The 25,757-nt window shown below is 43.6% G+C and overlaps 1 protein-coding gene across 10 annotated transcripts in view; it reads left to right on the forward strand.

The window, feature by feature from the left end:
- The window catches only part of amot (angiomotin), a 43,477-nt gene extending 27,420 nt beyond the window's left edge, over positions 1 to 16,057 (forward strand). For 9 of the 10 annotated variants that reach the window (XM_085288047.1, XM_085288041.1, XM_085288042.1 and 6 more), the window contains 6 exons: positions 3,075 to 3,224; positions 5,723 to 5,919; positions 7,207 to 7,335; positions 8,348 to 8,580; positions 8,677 to 8,931; positions 12,610 to 16,057. In XM_085288047.1, coding sequence (XP_085144173.1) covers positions 3,075 to 3,224; positions 5,723 to 5,919; positions 7,207 to 7,335; positions 8,348 to 8,580; positions 8,677 to 8,931; positions 12,610 to 12,743 — 1,098 coding nt within the window. In that variant the 3' untranslated portion in view covers positions 12,744 to 16,057. Of the gene's footprint in view, positions 1 to 3,074; positions 3,225 to 5,722; positions 5,920 to 7,206; positions 8,581 to 8,676; positions 8,932 to 12,609 lie in introns of those variants that run through there. The other variant, XM_085288049.1, reaches the window with a different exon arrangement.
- The last annotated feature ends 9,700 nt before the right edge of the window (positions 16,058 to 25,757 follow it).

Genomic DNA, 25,757 nt, shown 5'->3' on the forward strand with positions numbered 1-25,757 from the left:
CATATGATTGTTGGGTTTTTCTCTGTATCTATGAAGCGCCTTGAGGCGACTTTTGTTGTGATTTGGCGCTATATAAATAAAATTGAATTGAATTGAATTGAATTGTAGCTTAAACACGGTGCATAAAAAGCTATAAAGCTTGTGTAGCTAAACGAAAGAGTTTCTGAGAACGTGGCAGGTTAAGGTCACACTCTGAGCACAGCCTGGTAATATTCAGAGCTCATCTAATGAGTAACAAGGTTCACATTTGACCCTGGACACGTTTTAGGAGCACGCTTTCCATTTTCACACATTCACACACAAATTCCACAGAACGTTTGCTCCTCATTACAGAGAAATATTCACCTCAAACAGGAGAAGTTTTGCAGGCACAAAATGATAAATCTTGTATCCTGTCAGGAGCTGCTCATGATCTTATTGGTCCTGACCGTGGAGGGAGTGGCTCTGCTGGCTGAGTCCCTGTTACAAAGGCGACGTTTATGTCTTTGCACGTGCGCAGTGTGAGCAGTTGCGGTGACACCCTCACGACGGTTTGAAATCCTCACGACCAAGCGATTGATGATCGGGAGCTGGTCGTGAGGTGTTAATCGCTTCTCGTTACCCGGCGTATACTACACGACGCACGATGAAGGCCAAACTCACCGATCACCAAAACGGTCGCACGACTGAAAAATCGGCTCACAATGGGCCAAAAATCGCAGAGTGTCTGCCCACCACTAAACGTTTTATTCAGAAAACATACCCATCACAGGCTGTTGACTATCAATGGCTACCAGGCCAGTGTGTGAGCCACCAGCCACTGGGGCACAAACGTCCCTACGAGAGCAGTGACTTCAGGTCAGAGTAATGAGCGATCTCACTAACTAACCAGCTCCAATTACCAGTTTTAATTCACTTTTTATATAAATACTAGGGGTGCAACGATATTCGTATCGATATTGAACCGTTCGATACAGTGCTTTCGGTTCGGTACGCATATGTATCGAACAATACAACATTTGTAATTTATTTTATCAACTTTCCTTCTGACGATGCTGTCTGTGTTGAGCGCTCAGTGAATCTGCGTTCGACTACTCCGCCTAGGCTGCACTGTCGAGCGCAGATCCACTGAGCGCTCAACACAGACAGCATCGTCAGGAGGAAGAGCGCAGGGCACCTCCCCCACCCTCATTCAGATCTGGCGTTTGGAATTATTTTGGTTTTCATGTGACGTATGACCCTGAAGGTAAGCGAGTCATGGACTAAGGTAAAACAGTATGTTGGATGTGCCATGCAATGCTTAATTACATTGATGTGAACTAGTGTGTTAGCGCAGTTAGCTCGTTAACGTGTTGGCCGTCTAGCCCCATGCACGGGGCGATCGGCGGTAGCTCGTTAACGGAGATTTGCCGTGTTGTGGCGTTAAGGTCATTTCAACGAGATTAACCTGAAAGCACTAGTGGGAACACAACGAATATGACTGCACATTTACACCGACATCATCCTAGTGCAAAGACAAAAACAACAAGCATGCTACTAACTTTAGCCGAGTCATTTAGACAGCTGTTAGCACATGATTCTCCTTATGCTGCTGAGAATATAGCCCAGAAGAAGCGGATAGTATAGCTTTTATTTTGGAAAGAGACATTTCTCTGTAATAAACTCTCTTTTCCAAAGATGAGTGATTCCTCAATCAGATACAAGGCTTGCAAAATCGCTAGCCCGACGTCCCGGAGCTAGCGATCTTTTCAGTCGAGCTACCAAAATCTATCTCTTCCCTGCCCGTCGGGCTATTGTAGGAAAAATATATGTCAATGCTTTTGCATTCTTTCAGAAATGTAGCTGGGTAATTATGTCATTGGCATCGGTGAGCCACTGTCAATATGTGACATATTGAAGTCGCGTTTGAATTTGCGCTTGTTTTTTTGCTTTCACTTTGCAATCGTGCGAACTGTGTATAGAGAGCGACAGCACTGATCTGTGAGTGATGATAATTTGCGCACCAATTCCTCTGACATCGTCTTATCAATCGTTAGCTTACTATGCAAACATGACAAGTGAAATCTCCCACAGCTTAAACATGTGAGAGGTTGATCGCAGAGAATCGCTGAGCTTATGTGAGTGTGTGTAAAAGCATTTCAGTTCTGCTGAGCCAAATAAGACAGGTCAGGGTGAAGAAGTGACAGCCAAAGAAAAGCTTACCACAAAACGGAGAAGTTATGACAAATCAGACTATAAGGCAAAAAGAAAGTGCAGCTTTATGGTTTCATGGACAAAAGAATTTCTGTGGCTGCGATATGACGAGCTAAATAACCAGGGCTGCACATAAGTGGTCCGCAGGTGCGCATTCGCTGTCAAAATAAAAAACACGCACAAGGGTTAGGGTTAAATTCAAAAACTGTACTTTTGTGTTAAAATATATATTTATAATTTTAATAAATGACAAATTAAAAAGGCATGAACATTTTTTTGTATCGAAAAAATATCGAACCGTGACACCAAAGTATCGAACCGAACCGTGAATTTTGTGTATCGTTGCACCCCTAATAAATACATTTCTATAAATATGTAACTTAGCAAACTCATAATTTTAAATTTATTACTGTGGGCTTCCAGGGGGGCCAGCTGCACTCATGTTAGCATTATACTAACATGAGCACGAGTGTCACAGCCACTGCTATGACATGCTCATGCATTCACCTATTTTTCTGCTTTTTATGACATTGGATACTGATGATGATGATGATGATGTCCACAGTGTGACTGGATTTTAGTTCTCATTGGTTTGTGCACTACAGCCAACCAGCAGCAAGAACACGTATCACTGTGTTTCTGTGCTTCACACACAACAAACAAACCTGTAAACTGTGATGGATCAGGAGCTGCTGTTGCTATGGGCTGTGTATCGATCAGATTTACATTTGTTTGGAGATTCAGTGATGTCATATGATTGGAATAATTGTTTCATGTAAATCACTGAGAGGACCAGAATGTGCAGTGAGCATAATGATGCAGGGAATGAGAATCTAAAATATTACAGGGTTGTAATAGTGGTGGAACATAATGTGTGTGTGTGTGTGCGTGTGTGTGCACAGCTGAAGAAAAAGCAGGTTTACGTGGAGAAGGTGGAGAGGATGCAGCAGGCTCTGGCTCAGCTCCAGGCAGCCTGTGAGAAGCGAGAACAGCTTGAACACCGACTTCGTACAAGACTGGAGAGAGAGCTGGAGTCACTCCGTATGCAACAGGTAACACAGCACATGTGCTGACTCACCATCCCACCTGCTGAGTTCTTGGTAATTTGTCACCACTTTATTATGGCCTTTATGACTGGAAGATGAAGATCTTATTGAGCAATTGTTTAATGGTGAACTATGCTATTTGGTTATCCGCTGTAATACAGAACAAATACTTAAGAAGAGTGAAAATATTTAGTCGAGAGCCGAGGACCGCTTGTGAAGAGCTACAAGTGGTCCTGGAATCAGCAGGTACAGTTTTCTAAAATAAAATGTAACCCATACCACACAGGCGCATTTAAAGTTTGCTCGAGACATCTTGAAGCTGTCATGAGCAATGGTGGCTTTTGTGCAGGATATATATATATATATATATATATATATATATATATATATATATATATTTATTTCAGCAAGTCTGTTAAATACTAAATCTACACATACCTCACATACAGTATGAGCGAGATTGGACTTCCAACCCACAGGATCTTGGTTGGCTAACCAACCGGACATAGTGGTGGTAGACAAACAGAAGAAGACGGCCGTAGTGATCGATGTAGCGGTTCCCAATGACAGCAATATCAGGAAGAAGGAACACGAGAAGCTGGAGAAATACCAAGGGCTCAGAGAAGAGCTCGAGAGGATGTGGAGGGTGAAGGTAACGGTGGTCCCCGTGGTAATCGGAGCACTAGGTGCGGTGACTCCCAAGCTAGGCGAGTGGCTCCAGCAGATCCCGGGAACAACATCGGAGATCTCTGTCCAGAAGAGCGCAGTCCTGGGAACAGCTAAGATACTGCGCAGGACCCTCAAGCTCCCAGGCCTCTGGTAGAGGACCCGAGCTTGAAGGATAAACCGCCCGCAGTCAAAAGATTTAGAACAACCCAGTTTTTCCAGTTATTTATTTCTGTTCAAGTTGTTCAAATCCAATGAACAGCTCGAAATGGTAAAAAGGTAAGTGGGGACCTCCCAGAGGTTTAAAAAAAGGTAAGGTTACCCAAAACTGAAAAATAATGCACATTTCAGAAAATGGCCTTTTTCAGGGAACAAAAACAGGTTAACAATTTAAAGCTGCTCTGCAACAGTGGAGGTTGATCCAGCCGTGAAAGCTGGTGCTGCTAAGTCCTACAGCTGTTCCAAAAAGGCGATTAACAGTAGAAGACAGACCATCGTAACACTTATAAATGTAGGTCTGTCCTACAGAGAAACTGCAAAGAAAGTCAAGGCGTCAGTGAGTCCAGCTTCCTTCAAACTGTGACAGGAAGAGGTCTGCAGACCCAACGACACGACTGACTCAGACACACGTTCCTGGGAGTTAACAGCTGTGTGATGGCGGCTCACAGGACATCAGCTTCAAGCAGCTTCATAGTGGTCGTAGTGAGAAAGTCTCAGTTTCAGCTGTGAGGAGAAACTTCGAGCTGCAAGTTTAAGAGGACGAGCTGCAGCAAGAAAGCCAGACATCAGAATAAGACAGAGGCCCGTCTGGGCCATGAAACATTGGACTGCTGAAGACTGGAAGAAGGTTTCATGGACTGATGGATCAACATTTGAAATCTTCGGTTCATCATGCAGGATCTTTGCTGTGGAGTAGGTGGAAGGATGGATCCACAGTGTGTGGCATCGACTGTCAAACATGGAGGAGGAAGTGTGACGGTCTGGGGCTGTTTGCTGATCCAGGGTCTGTGACTCGTACAGAGTGAGAGGCTCCCTGAACCAGAACAGCTTCACAGCACTCTGCAGCTCCATGCAGGAGCCTCTGCAGCTCCATGCAGGAGCCTCTGCAGCTCCATGCAGGAGCCTCTGCAGCTCCATGCAGGAGCCTCTGCAGCTCCATGCAGGAGCCTCTGCAGCTCCATGCAGGAGCCTCTGCAGCTCCATGCAGGAGCCTCTGCAGCTCCATGCAGGAGCCTCTGCTCAGTCAGAGGTTCATCCTACAGCAGGATAATCACCCAAACAGTCCAACTGTGCCAAGCTTGGAAACACGGAGTGTCCAGCACAGTCTCCAGACTCAAACCCCATCGAGCTGGTTTGGGATGAACTGGACAGAAGAGTGAAAGCAAAGCAGCTACAAGGTCCACGTTTATGGAACGTCTGCAGCAGACATGGGAGAAGATTTGATTTCTGTTGCAGACAGAAGCCACGGCTGTGTTCAGCTGTTATATCTGCCAAAGGAGGCGACTCTGATGAGTCAAAGTTTAAAATACGCTCTGGTCTATAAACTGATTCCATGATTTATTTTTTCACTCCAGTTGCTTATTTGTTGGGTTTTTCTCTGTATCTATGAAGCGTCTTGAGGCGACTTTTGTTGTGATATGGCGCTATATAAATAAAATTGAATTGAATTGTACCATGCTTTCATTTCAGAGTGCAATGGAACATTAAACTGTGTAATTTTCAATGAAAAACTGGAAATATTGGGGTTTTCTAAAACCTTTGACCGGCAGAGAGAGAGAGAGAGTGTGTGTGTGTGTGTGTGTGTGTGTGTGTAAATAAAACAAATACATCTCTTCCAGCGTCAAGGTGGTGCTCAAACCAGCGGTGTGATCTCGTCAGAATACAACACCACAGCTCTGATGGAACACCTGAGGGAGAAGGAGGAACGGATCCTGGCTCTGGAGGCTGACATGACCAAGTGGGAGCAGAAGTATTTAGAGGAAAGTGTAATGAGGCAGTTCGCCCTGGATGCTGCAGCGTCTGTTGCTACTCAGAGGTACATGTTTCAGGTTTTCGTAGTTTCATACGGTCTCTCAGCAACATTATTGCTTGTCTTAGTTGTTAGGATCTTGAAACACGAGATGTGTCGTGGTGCATGCTCAGTCATCCAGGTAAGCAAATCCCAAAAGGCTGATTCTGTTCATCTGGACGTTTTCAGTGGGAGAAACGTTTCCTCGCTCATCCAGGTGACGTCTTCAGTCTCAGCTGACTGCAGGTTTCCACCTTACAAACAGGACATTTGCACAAAGACTGAAACCAGCTGACTGAATGAACAGTGGGCTGTGAGGTCAGTTTCTGTACTATAAGGTTGGGAAATCTGCATTTAGCGGAGACTGAAGACGTCACTTGGACAAAACATTTCTCTCAATTTTCTGGGACCATAGGAAAGCTGCCCCGCAAAACTCACAGCCATCTGAGCTTCTCTGGGCAAGAGGCGCAGCAGCTGTGCTGCCCCTTCAGTCTGTGGCCACCAAACATCAGCTGTGACTGGGAATCAGTGATTTCTATATCCCATTCAACTCTGATTCACAAGGTCTGATCTGATTCGATTTTGACTCAGTCAGAAATACTATAATTATGATCATTTATCACTACATATCCATATTTTATATCTATGTATAAATAAAATAAATAAATACTCTGCAGTAGATCACAAACTGAAGAAAACCATGACTCGTGAACATTACCTGATGCTGCAGAAGTGAAGCAGAGCAGAGTCACGTTTAGCTTTTGGCAGAATTTGTAAAAGTTTAAATTTCTTTGGTATCGAACAGCAGAAATGAGGTTTTCTTGTCAGAGAAATAAGAGCCTCAGGCTTGATGGGGCAGTTACACACTTTAAGCTGCTAGTTCACTTTTTGTTTCATTTTTAACAACAAACTCTGGTTTCGTAGCTTTGTGGCAGCTGTTAAACCAGAGCAAATACATAACAGTAAATATTTAATGTTTAAATATGATCTGCCTGAGATGTTAAAAATGTCAGAAGTGTAATCACTGCTGTAGTTCATGCTATTACGCACCTGTTGGAGGAAGGTACAATATGGCCAAAGCCATTGCACAGAGAAAGTGTGCATCATTACCAACAAGGGCCCATCCTAAAACTGTAGCTCTACACCTGTTCTGGAGCTCCTATCCAAAGAAGGTTGCTGCTCACCTGAGAGGTGGCTGTCATTGTTTTCCTGATGCGATCATCCAGTCGTCATCCTCGGAACAATAAGGACCAACAGTCTGTTTAAGAGAAACCCCAGGATGGGTGTGAGCCACTCCTGTCCTTGTTTGTGCAGGGATACGTCTGCTACGATGATCAGCCACTCTCCTAGCAGCAGCTACGACACATCAGTGGAGGCTCGAATCCAGAAGGAAGAGGAGGAGATTCTGATGGCCAATCGGCGCTGTCTGGACATGGAAAGCAGGTAAACTGCTCCTCTGCAAAGGGCTGTTTGATTATGTCAGGGTGTGCAAACAGATGGAGAGAGCGTCATGGGCTGCTTCTGTGCAGAGCTGTGTTTGTGGTGTGAAAGCATTCGGGTATAGAAAAGTGTTACCACTTCATACCACGGTACCTGCTTTCATCGTAGATTGAAGCCATCGTATTATATTCAGGCTGCACTTGTTTTTGTATCTTGTATGTAATCAAGCTCATTCTTTATTCTGCTGTTTGTTAACTTTCTCAGCGGTTTGTGTCTTTTACCCTCTTGGACCTGCGTCCACATGTGGACTTCACAGTTTGGGTTGTCTAGACCACAATACTAAATTTTGCTCTACAAGGGCCTGAGATCCACTTACGAGGACGTTATCCTGCCACTGCTGTGTAAAACAAATGTAAATGGACTGATTCTCATGCAGCGCTTTTCTACTCTCCCGGAGTACTCGCAGCGCTCTATACAACACGCCACATTCACCCAATCACACCCATACTCACAAGCACTGACTCTAAACTGAGTGCTTTTCTAACGACATTCACACTCCGATGGACGCATCAGAGAGCAGCTTGGGGTTGGTATCTTGCCCAGGGATACTTGGCATGCAGACTGGAGGAGCCAGGGATCGAACCACCGATCAGTAGGTGACCTGCTCTGCCTCCTGAGCTACAGCAATCAAATGTCCTCATAGGTGGAACTAATTTTTCTAAGAAACAAAAATCGGTTAAAAAGATAATTCTTTGTTTTACATTCGTCAGGCCCCAATCAGCCCAAATAGCAAAGAGAAATTAAAAATGCATGAAAGAGTTTGGGTCTCAGGGGGTTAATGGTCAGTAAGACTAGAGAAGCGTTATATAAATTCAATATATTGTGTTTATTCTATCGAGCTAAGTTGTTTTTAGTGTAATTTTATGATAAATGATTTCTTATTTTAAAAATCAATCCATGATTTAGTTTCAGTCACAGCCAGACATTAACTGTGGCTGCGTCTGCTCTGATCCAGGATAAAGAATCTGCACGCCCAGATCATTGAGAAGGACGCCATGATTAAGGTGCTTCACCAGCGCTCTAGGAAGGAGCCTGTTAAGTCTGATGCACCATCTGCCATGAGGCCCTCCAAGTCCTTGATGTCCATCTCCAACACGGGTGGTTCTGGATTGCTCTCTCACAACTTGGGACTGAGTAGCTCTCCAATCACTGAAGAACGTAAGGACACGAGTTGGAAGGGCAGTCTGGGTAAGAAGCAGCAGTCGGTGCAGAGGTTTTAGCCCATGTGACTATTTCATGTACATGACTTCATTCTGAGGAGCACTTGTTCTCATGTTCCTCCAGGGGTTCTGCTCGGTCCCGAGTTTCGCATGGAGTCTCTCAGGACGGAGTCGATGTCGTCGTCTCCCTCCCCGGTCCTTCCTTCTACACCGATGACTGCAGGACACTCAAAGACAGGCAGCAGAGACAGTTACACGCAGACCGACAAGGGCCACAGTCAGGACACCAGCAAGCCCAGCACTCCGGCTCTGCAGAGCATGACGCTGCCAGCTCGCCTGTCCAGTCCCAGTCCCGTCTACATCCCTGACCGCATAGCAGGTCAGCCTCTTTGTGACAGACTCACAGCCAGCTATATTTTACCTTCACAACAGAAGTCAGTCCACATGCTTCCTTTTTGTGCACTGGAAAGTAAAGACACGAGTATTTCATAGTGCGTTTCTACTCGTAGTGAGCATGTAAGAGCTTTTTCTACTACAAGCCACACTCACCCATTTACAGTCACATGCTTACAGCGCTTTATTCTATACCTGTAAATGCTTTAGATCTGCCACACATTACCTAAGACTGTCCAAGGATAACGCCACATGCAGCCTGGACGAGCTCGCTGGCTTTGCAAAGCCACCCCTGTGGTTCAGGGTCAACTGGACCTCTGAGACGTCTCATTCTTCCATATTAAAAAAACATTAACACATCAGACGGCCCTTTGCCCTTTGCTCTCTCCCTCCCTGTCGATTCTTCACTGTCCCATTCAATAAAGGCCAAAAATACATCCATATAGATACAGATATAGATCTCTATTGGATTTAGGTAAGGTGAGTCAGTCATTGGTCATCAATTTGGAGGATTAAGAAATCTCCAGCCTCAAGTGATGACACTGTCACTTGAGGCTGGAGATTGTTGTGCACCAGGAGGAACCCAGAACCTGCTGCACCAGCATAAATACGAGGAGGGAAAACCATCCCTGTCCTTCTACGTGTGCACCTGTTGTTAATTTCATTGACACCAAAGCAGCTGACCCTGATTTACAACCACTGACCAGATCAACGTCACAGAAGTTTACCTGACCAGTTGCTGTACTCTGGTCAGTGTTCCTTTAATTGTTTTTACGTAGTGCACTATAAAATTGACAAAAATCATAATCTCAGAAGGGCTGAGGAGCAAATATTGCTTGTTCTTCTACAACACAGTGACGCAGAGTTAGCACCATCGCCTCAAGACAAGGGTGACCTGGATTTGTATCCACCAGTCGGCTGGGCCGTTCTGTGTGAAGCTTGCATGTTCTCTGTGAGGCTTCATGGGTTCTCTTCAGGTTTCTCCTGCAGGCCAAAGAAATGCACTCACAGCCTTTGTTGTGACATTCAGATCTGAGCTAAGGTGCTTCCTGTTTCCACTGTTCATCTGTCAGATGTGTCTACAACTTGACTGGAGTCCACCTGTGGTAAATTCAGTTTACTGGACTTGATCTGGAAAGTACACACCTGTCTCTGTAAGGTCCAAACCATGGACAGGTGTCAGAGCACCAACCAAGCCATGAAGTCCAAAGAATTGTCTGTAGACCTCAGTGACAGGATTGTATCGAGGCACAGGTCTGCAGAAGGGTACGAAGAGATTCTGCAGCATTGAAGGTCCCAATGAGTACAGTGGACTCCATTATCCATAGATGGGAGACATTTGGAGCCACCAGGACTCTACCTGGAGCTGGAGGTGTCCAAGAACCTGATGGTCACTCTGACAGAGCTCCAGTGTTGCTCTGTGGACAGAGAACCTTCCAGAAGTCCAACCATTTCTGCAGCACCAATCAGGCCTGTATGGTAGAGTCATCAGACTGAGCCCACTCCTCAGTAGAAGGTGACGGCTCACCTGGAGTTTCCCAGAAAGCACCTAAAGGATTCTCAGACCACGAGAAGCACAATTCTTTACCCATCTAATAAAAGTTTAGATTTTCATGAACGAGACACTCTCATGACTCATGGAGTGATGCCACTAACCAGCCAATCAGTGGCATGCAGTCTGATGACATCACATTTTAGTACCTGCTCGGATCACTTTTTTTAGTACCTGGTACCAGGTATCACCTAAAGGAAAACTGTGGCAAGTCGATCCAAGTCATACTAATGGAAACGGGGCTATTGTAGTAAACAAAATAAACAGTAGAGCAAACATATGAACCAACAGACGTCATCTGATACATAGTTTAGATTTTGGAGACAGACACTATCTCTACTTTTAAGATTAGGCTTAAAACTTCCCTTTTTGCTAAAGCATATAGTTAGGGCTGGACCAGGTCACTTTGTCCACTCACCCTTCTCACTGTCACCAAAGCACTTGCTCGGAGGGGGTTACTTGATTGTTTTCTTTGTGATATTGTAGGGTCTTTACCTTGCATATATTTTGTCAAATCGCAGAGCTAATCGCACCGTTCATCACTTGGCCAATAAAATCCCTACAATGAAGCGTGGTTCTGTGGGGATATTTCTCAGCTGCAGCACTGGGCTGTTCAGTGAATGTCCTTAGGTGGGCCAGCCAGAGCCCAGAACTGAGCCTGATAAAGGTTCTGCAAAGAAAAATGGGGGGAAAGTGCCCAATAGGGCTGCTACGATTAGTCGACGACTGATTTAATAGTCGACGCGTCGTTTGAAACTTTGTAAGATCCCAAAAGACGCAGGAATAAGTAGCAGGATTTAAGAGTGTAATAACGGACTGAAACAGAAGATGGCAGCACTGCATGTACAAGGATGTCAGCTGCCGTTAAACCCCAAAGAAGAAGAAGCTGTGTCCCAGAATTCATAGCGCAGCCCACCTCAGTTTCCAACAATGGCGGCAGCTAGCTAGTTTTAATATTACTCTTATTATTCTTTATGGGTCACAAAATAAACGTTTAACATATTTTCAGGCGAGAATGTAGCTGTGTAAACCTCAAATATCTGCTCAGTTTATCAGGACACCGCATATTTTCAAAAGCGCTCCGACGTTTTCGGAGACGTCTGTTACCCACTAGCTCGATAGCTAGCCGGGGGCCATGAGAGCACCGGACTCCCGGCAAATCGTTTTCAAACCCACCGCCGTCTTTCGCTACTCAGGTTAAACATGATATATGAGTCACTTAGATAACTTAAAAATGTTATTGTTTGGCTTTTTTTGTATTTTATTTGTTCCTGAGTAAATCGGTTTGGCTGAGATCAAAGTTATAGTTTTTACACAGCTGAATTAAGTCAAGCAGACAGCTGATTATCAGAAGTGTGAGATGCTCCAGAATTTACTCCGGTGTCCTGTTATATTTTAGATAGCAAGGAGTTTATTAAACTTCACCGAAACAATCTGCAAATTTCATTCAAATTTAATAAACTATCATCTTTTCTTTATTTTTAGTTAGCACCTTAAACACTTAAAGCTGTAAGCTAATGATAGTTATATAAGAGCAGATGCTGCTGGTGCAATAAGCTGTAGTTTTACGTCCAATGGATGATGATCTGATTAGTCGACTAATCGCAAAAATAATCGGTGACTGGTCGACTATCAACATAATCGTTTGTGGCAGCCCTAGTGCCCAACAATAGATTTGCCAAGCTTAGAATCATAAAGACTGGAGGCTGTAGCGCACAGTACTGAGCAAAGAGCGTGAATACTTCTGTTATATTTGGGGCTTTATTTTTAACTAATTCCAAGCAAGCGTTTTTTCCACTTTGGCATCATGTTGTATTGTGTGAACATGAAGCAAGTAATCTCTTTGAGAGTATACAACAACCTGTTACGAGGTGCTTTATGAAGGTAAAAATACCGGTAGTGGCTCACGGTTTAGAAATCATTTAAAAGTATGTATGTATGCAACACACACTCCTGGCAACATTATCACAGTTAATGTAACGTTTTGTTGTGATATTGTGTAACGTGATGTAATGTCAACATGTGAAGGATCTATAAGATTCGAGGTGTACACAGCAGACAGGATCAGAGGAGAAATGTTCTCATCAGTCTTTCACTGTCACATTTGTGTAGATGCTCAGGCGTTTCACACCAGCACGCTGGAGCGCAGACTTCCCATCCAGGCCCACCCACAGCATCAGTCAGCTCCTCCAGCACAGTCGAGCCAACAAGAAGCAGACACAGATATGGTGGAGATCCTCATCTGACCACTTCATCTCCTGAGAAACGCACAGCTGTGTGGGAGCTCCGTCAGCGCAGACGACCTGCAGCTCTCGTTTTCATACCTTTGTGTTTACAGGCATGTTCATTCAGACACTTTTACATCAGCTCCAGTCCTTCGCTGAATCAGTGTTCATCGATATCTTTAAAGGAAATCAGCCCGTTGCAGCACCCCCAAGCGCTTTTTCTTGAATGTGAGTTTAAATTAAGTGGTGACTGGAATTTAAGAATGTCAGTGATCATGTGATTCCTTTTGTCCGTGCCATTCGTGCTCCTGTGTTCACAGTGATGGCGTTGCATGGAAGTTAAATAGCTTTATGGACTAAGTAAGCATAAATCCTTGTCATGTTGTGTCCATGCACGTGAATGACACATGTTGTTCCTGACTGTACATAACTGTGTTTATAGCTGCACCTCTAAGGTAAATATTTCACTTGTTGTCACTCTGCCCTGGGGGTTCAGTGTTACTGTTAATAGGTCAATACGTCACTGTGTATGGCACCAGTAGTATTTCAGCACATTGCCAAGCTTAACGTGTAACTTTTTTCCCTCTTGCAGCCACTAATGCACCATCTATATAACATTTATGTGTGTAATAGTGAGTTTTCTTCTTTAAACTACCGACATGAGCAGGTCAGCAAACACCCTTCACTCTGAAACTGGCCCACACGGTGCCCCTGTGCTTCATCCAAACAGGCGAACCCTGGATTGCGTCCATGCCGTGCACATCACTGTTTCGAGTCAGGGTTTCACACGCACACCTGTCTGCCTTTGACCTCAGCAGTAAGGGTGGGACAGCTTAGTTAAGCTTTCACGACCTCCCTCTGTGGAGGAATTTCCTTCACCATGTTACGGTCTGTGTTGTAAGAACATGTGGAGCTTTCTTTTAGTACGTTGCATATCATTTCAAAAAAGTGACACAAGCGTTTAGTTCTTGAGAATCTTTACATTTCTGACACTTTTATTACCAGATTTCTCCAAATGACTCACTAAGGGTCAGTGCCTCGATGCCTGGCTCCTCCTCTGCAAGCAGCTCACCCCCGACGTGCCCCCAGTGCATCCATCAGGTGTTGGATGAAAGCACTGTATAGATGTGTGTGTTACTGGGTGAATCAGAAAAGGCACTGTATAATATCAGTGCACTGAATGTCTCTATGTATCACTTTGGTAAGTTGTCAGGCTGGTTTTTGCACACGAGTGTGTTGCTCTGTATTAGCGAGCTAGTTTCCACCCACCGTGTCATCATCCTGAACAAAAGTAACTGAATGGATTTGAACTCGACCTGTAAAACAAAAAGCTTTGTATACATGACATAAAACTTTAACCTTCAGCAGGCAGCACATGCTCAGTCTCTGAAAATAAACTTTCCTCACATAAAGAATCTGATTCAGATAATTATGTTCAGCAAAAATAATATTTTAAGACAAAAGTATCCAACTATTTATCTTCTGTGAAGTTCTTCAGCCTCATTAGATATGAGTATATGCAGGAGTGCTGCTGCTCGAGTAAATGCACAGACATATTGGTCTCCATCAGTATGACTGTCCGCATTTGTATCCATGTTACTGTAGTGCTGCTACAGCCTGATGTCACCAATGTAAGTAACTGAGCTGATTCACACGGCTAATATCACAATTATGGAAAAGTAGTTTTATTATTCAAGCTGTCATCTAACAGTATCCAATAAAACTGTACCAAAGAATGGCAAGCAAAATAACGTCATTTCAGTGGGACGGCAATATCATTTCACTACAAATAGTTAATATCATCAGGTTAAATGAACACTTTTCCCACCATTGCAGAATATTTTAGGATATTTACTCTCCACTCTTACTTATTTCCTCTTGTTTGAGATTCCTGAATTGTAATCTGTCTGTAATATCCACGTCTACACGTTGGGACCATCCAAAACTAGCTCATGACACAGTTTCTTTTCTTCGTTTCACATTTGGTAAAGTTGCACGTCTTTGTTTCGCCCTGTCATGAGGTGAACTCGTGTATGAATCAAGCTGCTTTGCTTTCTGGTGTAGAACAATGAAAGATGTTAAACTGCGACAGAGTTCAGTCTGGTGTGAACTCTGTCGCAGTAAATCTGTCAGGCGGCTCATAAAGGTCTGTTACTGGTTCATGTTATTCATCGGGTGTTAAAGAGGTTATGGAAATGATGCTAAAACACAACACAGTGTTGGTGCATACGTGTTTATTAGTTTCTACCATTAGTATAGTATTATGCATGCATTATAAAGTATTGATGTTTCATGTGGGCTCAGTTGAAAGTTTGATGACAAAGGACCCTGTGGGCCCTCAGGTGGGATCACTGAGAACTTCAGGATATTATGAATGTCTCCTTTCAAGTCCTGGATGCCTAATAAGTATTTAGTTCTATTATTTTACCAAATTTCAGTGTTGTCCAGTTTAATTTCTGGTTTTACAATTATAGTCGCAGGACTCTCGAGGAATTTCAGAAAACACTGGAGAATACCAAAGGTTCTCATCAGAACACCAGTAGTTCTCCACTTTGAGAGAAGAGTAAGAAAACCAGCATTTTCGAACGATCCTTAAAAATCACTCGAATCGAAAAATTTTTTAGAAATGAACTGTGAGTAAGTGACAGCTCATTTATTGCAGAGATGCCTGTTAACATTGCTCCTGCAGCTGGGATCTGTGCTCTTCAGTCTTTAGGATGTGCGTCTCTCATCCCATCTGAGGATGTCCTCGGTCCTGCCCCACCTGTATTTCCAAAGCTTCCACTGTGTTCATAGCTGCTTTTTGTTTAAACAAGTCAAATCTTTTGAAAGCATTTCCTCCTACAGCATATTTAGTTAGTAATCTCAAGTTACATTAGTTCCTCTGCACTTTCCATCAAATAAAGTACAATTTGTTAAGGATTGCAGTCTGTACCAGGCACATGCCCTAACATATTTATTAATTCATGATTATCTCTGCATGTAACACCTTCAAAGACTGAAGTGGCTGTCACATTTATTGCACATTGTGATTATAAATCTCCCATAATGTGACAAATGCCTGGCAAAGAACACACGTAACAAAATGTCTTGTATTGTAGTTCTTGACGTTCTTTTTAGGCCGTTTTTTACGCGCTCCTTAATTTTGTTATTGCTGTACAATCAAAATATACAGAATATAACTCTCTCCTTCTATATTGTATCTTGGTATGAAGTCACTGATTTATGTACTTTTGGATTTGAAACTTGGTCCTTCTCCAAATGTTTTTTTATTATCTTTTATGAAGTGAGTATTACTTTAACTGTTGTTAAATAAATTAATGCTGAGGCTTCAAGGTTGTTTCGGATGTTTTACATGGACACACCTTGTCTGTGAAGGTTCTCGGTCATCCTGATTGTGACGCACACCCGTTTTCACACCTTGTGATTAGGTAGAGGATCATCAGGAGGTCCATTGTCCCTCTTGGAGGGACTCTCCCATAGGGCTTAAGGCTACGTCCACACTAGCCCAGATAAATTTGAAAACGGCGTCTTCCTCTGAAAACGCTCCGCGTCCATCGTTTTCACAGAGTTGTGCGTCCACATTGAAACGGCCGAAAACGCTTATGTTCCAGTCCTGCGCATGCGTGAAACGCAAGAAGATTCAGCCTGCCTCATTTCTGTCTGCTGCTTATTCACTTTCCAGCTCTTTGAAACATCACGGCAAAATGTCAAGGAAAAGCACCGAGTTTTTAAATGGACTCACAATGAGGTGGAGTTGTTGCTGCGAGTAACACAAAAGTATAAAGTTGCAAAAGCGAGCGAGAGGTAAAGAATTTGAGGAAAAGCTCTCTGGAGCACGCACAGACTGATATTAATCTTTAATAGGGCTGTCAAACCTGAGAGCAAACAAAACAACTGCTGTGTAACGCCCTCCGCTATCTTAGTTTAATTGGTCACATGACTGCATCACATGACTAACGTGTCATTGTTTTAGAAAGTCTGCGTTTTCGCTGTCCACGCTGCGACGCGAAAGCACAGTTTTCGAGAGCGTTTTGAAAACGATGCGTTTTCCATCAGCGAAACGGCCATCTCAGTGTGGACGGGAGGCCGAAACGGAGAGAAAACGATGCGTTTTCCATCAGCGAAACGGCCATCTTAGTGTGGACGGGAGGCCGAAACGGAGAGAAAACGGTGCGTTTTTTAAAACAAAAATGCGTTAGTGTGGACGTAGCCTAAATCTGGGACCCTCCACCTTTTGACCCTAGAACTGAAGAAGCTTCTCGGAGGTGAAACATCTTCAAGCAGCTTAAAGAAGTTCAGACACATTTCTTTCCAAGCTCCTTAGACATGGAAACACCTTCTATTCAGTGCACATTAGTCACCATCAATACTGTAATCACATAAGATCAAATCCAGTTATTGTTGCCTCACATTAACTCATAGTTTCTCTCAGAATAAGCTTTTTAATGCTTTTATACTTGAAAATTATTTATCTGGTTTGGCATAATGTAGCACAAAAACAGTAAAACTGCAACTTTTGACGTTAAATTTCTTCCACTAATGGATCTGAATCTGATAAAGTACAAAGTGAATGACTTTGTGTTGATATATGAACAAAATATAACATTAATAAAATGACACATTAACTGGCAATGCATCTCAGGTGACGTTACAAAGCAAAGCAAAGGTAGTTTCAACACTAGATCATTTCTACACCACTCTGCATTTAATCATTAGTTATTATTTTCCACAGTGGGTCTTTTGTCCTGTTTCCTTCTCCCACGCGATGAAGGCAAATGGCTGCCCCTCCCTGAGCTTCACCTTGACACACCTAAAATCTGTGTATACATTTTGTGCATTAAAAACATTTTTCAGACTCACCTATGCTTAATGCAGCCAATCACAGCAATCTCGCAATTTTAATGGCCGAATTTGCAACAATGTTTTTTCCAACCAAGCTCAATTTTCCGGATATTTCTTATCCGAATAAGCAGATCTTAATAATTAGATCACTGCATTTGCATACTTATTCTATTGTGTATATAGTATTCTTTCTATTTTGTTTAATATGTTATTCTGTTTATCTTATTCTATTCTATTGTTTTTCTTTTTCACTGTTCTTGTGGGAATGTTTTGGTCACGGCTGAAAGTACGTGTGGAACTAATAAAGGTTTATTTTATCTCAAATGGGAAACTAATACTACTGTATTTTACCTTGGACACACAGCTAGACGCTGATCCAGGTCGATCGGCTCTCTCAAAGGATTTCTTCAGATGTGGTCCCAACTCTGCTAACAACAGCTCAAACTACCCTGCTGACAAATATGGACACAAACTGCCGTGGTACTGCTTCAGCTCCTGGATTAAACCATGAAATTCTCCCTACAGTTCCCTTCTCATAAGAAATGGATGAGCCCAGACTTGTTTGGCTTCCCTTCATTGGCTTCCTGTTAAATCCAGAATTGAATTCAAAATCCTGCTCCTCACATACAAGGTCTTAAATAATCAGGCCCCATCTTATCTTAATGACCTTGTAGTACCATATCACCCTATTAGAGCACTTTGCTCTCACACTGCAGGCCTACTTGTTGTTCCTAGAGTATTTAAAAGTAGAATGGGAGGCAGAGCCTTCAGTTTTCAGGCCCCTCTTCTGTGGAACCAGCTTCCAGTTTGGATTCAGGAGACAGACACTATCTCTACTTTCAAGATTAGGCTTCAAACTTTCCTTTTTGCTAAAGCATATAGTTAGGGCTGGACCAGGTGACCCTGAATCCTCCCTTAGTGATGCTGCAATAGATGTAGGCTGCCGGGGGATTCCCATGATGCATTGAGTTTTTCCTTTCCAGTCACCTTTCTCACTCACTATGTATTAACAGACCTCTCTGCACTGAATCATATCTGTTATTAACCTCTGTCTCTCTTCCACAGCATGTCTTTATCCTGTCTTCCTTCTCTCACCCCAACCGGTCGCAGCAGATGGCCCCGCCCCTCCCTGAGCCTGGTTCTGCCGGAGGTTTCTTCCTGTTAAAAGGGAGTTTTTCCTTCCCACTGTCGCCAAAGTGCTTGCTCATAGGGGGTCATATGATTGTTGGGTTTTTCTCTGTATCTATGAAGCGCCTTGAGGCGACTTTTGTTGTGATTTGGCGCTATATAAATAAAATTGAATTGAATTGAATTGAATCATAGCTTCCTGTTGATGTTTTTTCTCCACAGTGCATTTTTTACCCCTAAAATCAATTTGTTGCCTCATAGTGACTCAAAGACCACAAAAATACAAGGAAAAGGAGAAAACCTCAACAATCATATGACCTCTAATGAGCAAGAACTTTGGCAACAGTGGGAAGGAAAAACTCTCTTTCAAATGGAAAACAAACCAGAACCAGGCTGAGGGAGGGGCAGCCATTTGCTGCTAATAGTTTGGGTGAGGGAAGGAAGACAGGAAAAAGACTAATAGCTAAATGCAGAGCAGCGTATAAACAGATAGTAAGAACGATGAGTGAAGAAGAAGACCTGTGTTAATAGAGAGGTTTGAAATCTGCTTTTGAATGTACGTACAGATGTCATCTATCTCATGTAAGCAGGTAGCTTGTTCCAAAGAACAGGACCACTGTAACTGAAAGAATCTTCATCATACTTGGATCTGATTCTGGAAACAGTTCAAAAATCTGAACTGGGTTGGACACCATAAGAAAATCAGACATGTACTGGGAGGCCACATAATTTTAAGGTTATTCTATACTGCACTGGTAGCTGATGCATGGTTTTCAAACTGGCACTTAAAGCATAATGCTTTCTATCTAGTGGGTGAATGTGGAATGTTGTATAAAACGCACTGAATGCTTTGCATGAGTAGAAAATCGCCTCATAAGATTCAGTCCATTTATCATTTAGGTCAGCTGGCCACTTGGAAAGGTTCACCACTGTTCCATATTTTTCCCATTTGTACAGGGTGGGCCATTTATATGGATACACCGTAATAACATGGGAATGGTTGGTGATATTAAAGTCCTGTTTGTGGCACATTAGTATATGTGAGGGGGCAAACTCCTCAAGATGGGTGGTGACCATGGTGGCCATTTAGAAGTCGGCCATCTTGGATACAACGTTTGTTTTTTCAATAGGAAGAGGGCCATGTGACACATCAAACTTATTGGTAATGTCACAAGAAAAACATTGGTGTGCTTGGTTTCAACGTAACTTTATTCTTTCATGAGTTATTTACAAGTTTCTCTTTGTTCACAGCCATCGACATGTCGAAGAGGTTAACACGTGAGGAGCAGATCGAAATTGTGTTGATATCTGGTGAACGCAGTAACCGGGTCATTGCAGCAGATTTCAATGCAAGACACCCTGCGAGTCCACCCATCTCCCATGCTACAGTCAGCAAACTGCTTGCTAAGTTTCGTGAAACTGGTTCAGTGTTGGATTTGCCAAAATGTGGACGCAAGAAAACTGTGACTAATGAAGAAACATCAGTGGCTGTCCTAGCTTCATTCAGCAAGAGCCCACAGCGTAGCACTCGCCGCATGTCACTGGAGAGTGGCATTAGTCGAACATCCCTTTGGCGGATATTAGCTACTCACAAATGGCACCCTTACAAACTCCAGCTACTGCAGCATCTCAGCGAGGATGACCCAGATCGGCGCACAGAATTTGCAGAATGAACAAAACAAAAACTGGAACAGGACCCTCAGTTCACGCAGAAGATTTTGTTCAGTGATGAGGCAAACTTTTATGTGAATGGTGAAGTTAACAAACAAAACCACCGCTATTGGTCTGACACTAACCCACATTGGATGGATCCCTCCAAGACTGTTGGAACAACAAAAGTGATGGTTTGGTGTGGTATATGGGGACAACGATAGTGGGTCCATTCTTCATCAATGGAAACCTCAAGGCTGCTGGATATTTGAAATTGCTACATGATGATATTTTTCCCTCTTTATCCACTGAAGCTGGCACGTTCCCTGAGTTTTTCCAGCAAGATGGTGCACCACCACATTATGGGTGCCGAGTCCGAGCATTCCTAGATGAACAGTTTCCTGGAAAGTGGATTGGTCATTGTGGGCCAGTTGAATGGCCCCCAAGATCTCCCGATCTGACCCCCTTAGACTTTTATCTTTGGGGTCATCTGAAGGCAATTGTCTATGGTGTGAAGATACGAGATGTGCAGCACCTGAAACTACGCATACTGGATGTCTGTGCTGGCATTTCTCCTGTGGTGTTGCTATCAGTGTGTGAAGAGTGGGAGAAGAGGGTTGCATTGACAATCCAACACAATGGGCAGCACATTGAACACATTTTATAAGTGGTCAGAAACTTGTAAATAACTCATGAAAGAATAAAGTTACGTTGAAACCAAGCACACCATTGTTTTTCTTGTGACATTACCAATAAGTCTGATGTGTCACATGGCCCTCTTCCTATTGAAAAAACAAACGTTGTATCCAAGATGGCCGACTTCTAAATGGCCACCATGGTCACCACCCATCTTGAGGAGTTTGCCCCCTCACATATACTAATGTGCCACAAACAGGACTTTAGTATCACCAACCATTCCCATGTTATTACGGTGTATCCATATAAATGGCCCATCCCGTAGATAATGGCTCTCACTGTGGTTTGTTGGAGTCCCACAGCTTTAGAAATGGCCTTATAACCTTTCCAGACTGAGAAATTACTTTGTTTCTTTGTTCCTGAAGTTCCTTGGATTGCGGCAGATTGCATGGCTTTTTAGGATCTTTTGGTCTACACCACTTTGTCAGGTTGGTCCTATTTAAGTGATTTCTTGAAGAACAGTTGTGGCAGTAATAACGCCTGAGTGTGGCTAGAGAAATTGAACTCAGCTTTCCAAAGATGTGATACACCACAGTTAATTTATCTTATAACAGGGGAGGGCAATCAGGTTTTCACACAGGGCCATCCATGTACATGTGCATTTTTTTCCCCCTTAATCATAAACATCTTTATTTAGAAACTGCATTTTGTGTTTACTTGTGTTCTCTATGTCACACTTTCACCAGGGTCCTAACAGTACTTATTACAGACAAAATTTTAAATGTCTATCTGAATAGAAAAGAGTTAAAACATATGAGATAATGAGGTTTCACCAAGGATTGGATGGTATAAACCTGAACTGCTTAATAAGTGTTGCATCATGCAAATAAAGTATGATAATGATTAAAAATGGTTTAAACCCATAAAAATAAAAAATATGAACCACTATTAAAAGGTCCTGTGGAAACCTGCTGGAAACAATCTCTCAAGAAAGAAAATCCAAAATGTGACCAATTCTTTCCTAGGGGGAATTAACTTGACCTCCTCTCTGGTTGGGCCTAATCATCTCTATGCTTATAAACAATAAAGATAATGTTTTTCATGGATGCACCCAACGACAGGACTGGTAGTGTATTTCTTCATAATGAAGCCCCTGTGTAACACTGATGAATTTTAACTTGATCAGAAGATTTAACACCGAGTCATTTAGACAGCCGTTAGCACAGGATTCTCCTTATGGGGACCTGATATGTTTAATATGCTGCTGAGAATTTAGCCCAGAAGAAGCGTATAGTAGAGCTTTTATTTTGGAAAGAGCCATTTCTCTAATAAACTCTCTTTTCCAAAGATGAGGGATTTTTATTACTTTGTTGTTTCAGCAACACAAAATTTAAAAACTGTACTTTTGAGTTAAAATACATATTTGTAATTTTAATAAATGACAAATTAAAAAGGCATGAACATTTTTTTGTATCGAAAAAATATTGAACCGTGACACCAAAGTATCGAACCGTGAATTTTGTGTATCGTTGCACCCCAAATACATAAATAAATAAATATATATATATATATATAATATATATATAAATAAATTCCCTGCTCACCCCTGCGGGCGGTTTATCCTTCAAGCTCGGGTCCTCTACCAGAGGCCTGGGAGCTTGAGGGTCCTGCAGTATCTTAGCTGTTCCCAGGACTGCGCTCTTCTGGACAGAGATCTCCGATGTTGTTCCTGGGATCTGCTGGAGCCACTCGCCTAGCTTGGGAGTCACCACACCGAGTGCTCCGATTACCACGGGGACCACCGTTACCTTCACCCTCCACATCCTCTCGAGCTCTTCTCTGAGCCCTTGGTATTTCTCCAGCTTCTCGTGTTCCTTCTTCCTGATATTGCTGTCATTGGGAACCGCTACATCGATCACTACGGCCGTCTTCTTCTGTTTGTCTACCACCACTATGTCCGGTTGGTTAGCCACCACCATTTTGTCCGTCTGTATCTGGAAGTCCCACAGGATCTTAGCTCGGTCATTCTCCACCACCCTTGGGGGCGTCTCCCATTTTGACCTCAGGACTTCCAGGTTATACTCGGCACAGATGTTTCTGTACACTATGCCGGCCACTTGGTTATGGCGTTCCATGTATGCCTTGCCTGCTAGCATCTTGCACCCTGCTGTTATGTGCTGGATTGTGTCTGGGGCATCTTTACACAGCCTGCACCTGGGGTCTTGCCTGGTGTGATAGACCCCAGCCTCTATGGATCTTGTGCTCAGAACTTGTTCTTGTGCTGCCATGATTAGTGCTTCTGTGCTGTCTTTCAGTCCAGCTTTGTCCAGCCACTGGTAGGACTTCTGGATATCAGCCACCTCCTCTATCTGCCGGTGGTACATACCGTGCAGGGGCCTGTCCTTCCATGATGGTTCCTCGTCTCCCTCCTCTTTCTTGGGTTTCTGCTGCCTGAGGTATTCACTGAGCACTCGGTCAGTTGGGGCCATCTTCCCAATGTATTCTTGGATGTTCGTTGCCTCATCCTGGACTGTGGTGCTGACACTCACTAGTCTCCGGCCTCTTTCCTTCCCCTTAGCGCACAGCCTCAGGGTGCTGGACTTGGGGTGTAACCCTCCATGCATGGTCAGGAGCTTCCTTGTCTTGATGTCAGTGGCTTCTATCTCCTCCTTCAGCCAGCTTATTATTCCAGCCGGGTACCTGATCAGGGCAGGGCGTAGGTGTTGATAGCCCGGATCTTGTTCTTGCCATGCAGCTGACTCCTCAGGACTTGCCTGACCCTCTGCAGGTACTTTGTGGTTGCAGCTTTTCTAGCGGCCTCTTCATGGTTCCCATTCGCCTGCGGGATCCCCAGGTACTTGTAACTGTCCTCTATGTCTGCAATGTTGCCTTCTGGTAGTTCAATCCCCTCAGTTCTGACTACCTTCCCTCTCTTTGTTACCATCCGACTACACTTCTCCAGTCCGAACGACATTCCAATGTCATTGCTGTATAGCCTGGTAGTGTGGATCAGTGAATCGATGTCTTGTTCACTCTTGGCATACAGCTTGATGTCATCAATGCACAGGCGGTGGCTGACAACTGCTCCATTCCATAGGCGGTATCCGTAGCCAGTCTTGTTAATGATCTCACTGAGGGGGTTCAGGCCTATGCAGAACAGCAGTGGGGACAGAGCATCTCCTTGGTAGATCCCACACTTGATGGTGACTCGTGCTATGGGCTTGAACTTGGCCTCTAGTGTTGTACGCCACATCCCCATTGAGTTCCTGATGAAGGCTCTTAGGGTCCCATTGATCTTGTACAATTCTAGGCATTCCAGTATCCAGCTGTGGAGCATTGAGTCATAGGCCTTCTTGTAATCAATCCAGGCAGTGCACAGGTTGGTCAGTCTGGTCTTGCAGTCTCGGCTGACTGTTCTGTCTACCAGTAGTTGGTGTTTTGCGCCTCTGGTATTCTTGCCAATTCCTTTCTGTGTCCCGCTCATGTATTGACCCATGTGCCTGTTCATCTTAGCCGCTATGATGCCTGACAGGAGCTTCCATGTAGTACTGAGGCAGGTTATTGGTCGGTAGTTGGAGGGGACCGGTCCCTTCTGGGGGTCCTTGATGATTAGGACTGTCTGGCCTTCGGTTAGCCATTCCGGGTGTCTCTCGTTAACTAGCAGCTGGTTCATTTGTGCTGCCAGACGCTCGTGGAGTGCAGTCAGCTTCTTCAGCCAGTAGGCGTGAACCATGTCGGGCCCTGGTGCTGTCCAACTCTTCATACTGGAGACCCTTGCTTGGATGTCTGCCACTGTGATGGTTACTGGACCCTGTAAGTGAGGTTTCTGTGGTCTGCCATCAGATCCACTAGCCACTGAGCATTGCTGTTATGGGTTGCGTCCTTCTCCCATATGCTCTTCCAGTATTGTTCCGTCTCCAGCCTTGGTGGTGCTGTTCTCTTATTGTTCCCTTGCCACTGAGAGTACACCTTGGCTGGTTCTGTGGAGAACAGCTGGTTTATTCTCCTGCCTTCGATCTCTCTGGTGTACCTCCTCAAGCGGCTGGCCAAGGCTTGCTTTCCAGTTTCCAAGGCCTCAGGTATGGACAGGTTCCTGTACTTCTTAGGCACCTTCTTCATTGCCCCTACATACATACAACAACTCCCACCAGGGTTTAAATACCTGAGACTCTCCACTGTTTGGTTTAGGAGTGAAAAAGCTTCTTGGATGAGAAGTGAAATGTCTTCACGAAACTTAAAGAAGTCCAGTTGCTTTTCTTTCCAAGCTCCATAGATCACATTACACTAATCTCTTAAATTAAATATGTTCTATAAAGGACTTTTGAATCCCAGTTGAATTTACAGCAAATAAATCTCTGCTTTTGGAAGCGATTTTATTAGGAAAATAAAGTATTAGCTTTCTGAAGTCTAAACAGCTGTCTTTCTTGATTCAGCATTGGCACAGCAGTATCTGGATAAATGTTCCCGCCGACAACAAGAAACAAAAGTTTTCTCACAAATGTTGTCATGTCAAAAGAGTGAAGGTAGTCATTTAAGGTAGAAATGATACTGTAAATAAACACAAAGCAAAGCAGTGTTCAGCAGTATTTACTAGTTGCAGTGTGCAGTGCCAGTAAGGATGTCAAAGTCCAGTCACCGGGTTTCTCTCCATTGCTGACAAAGCAAAGATATCTGCACCGTACATGCCACCTTCCACTTTGTATTAATGCAGCTATATATCCCAAATCTATTTTGTTTTTATCCTTTTTGTTTAAATAAGAAAAAAGCAAATATACA

This window comes from Mchenga conophoros, linkage group LG10 (genome assembly GCF_057382185.1).
Source record: "Mchenga conophoros isolate Kocher_MC1m ecotype Shallow Benthic linkage group LG10, M_conophoros_male_GT1.1, whole genome shotgun sequence".
NCBI lineage: Eukaryota > Metazoa > Chordata > Actinopteri > Cichliformes > Cichlidae > Mchenga > Mchenga conophoros.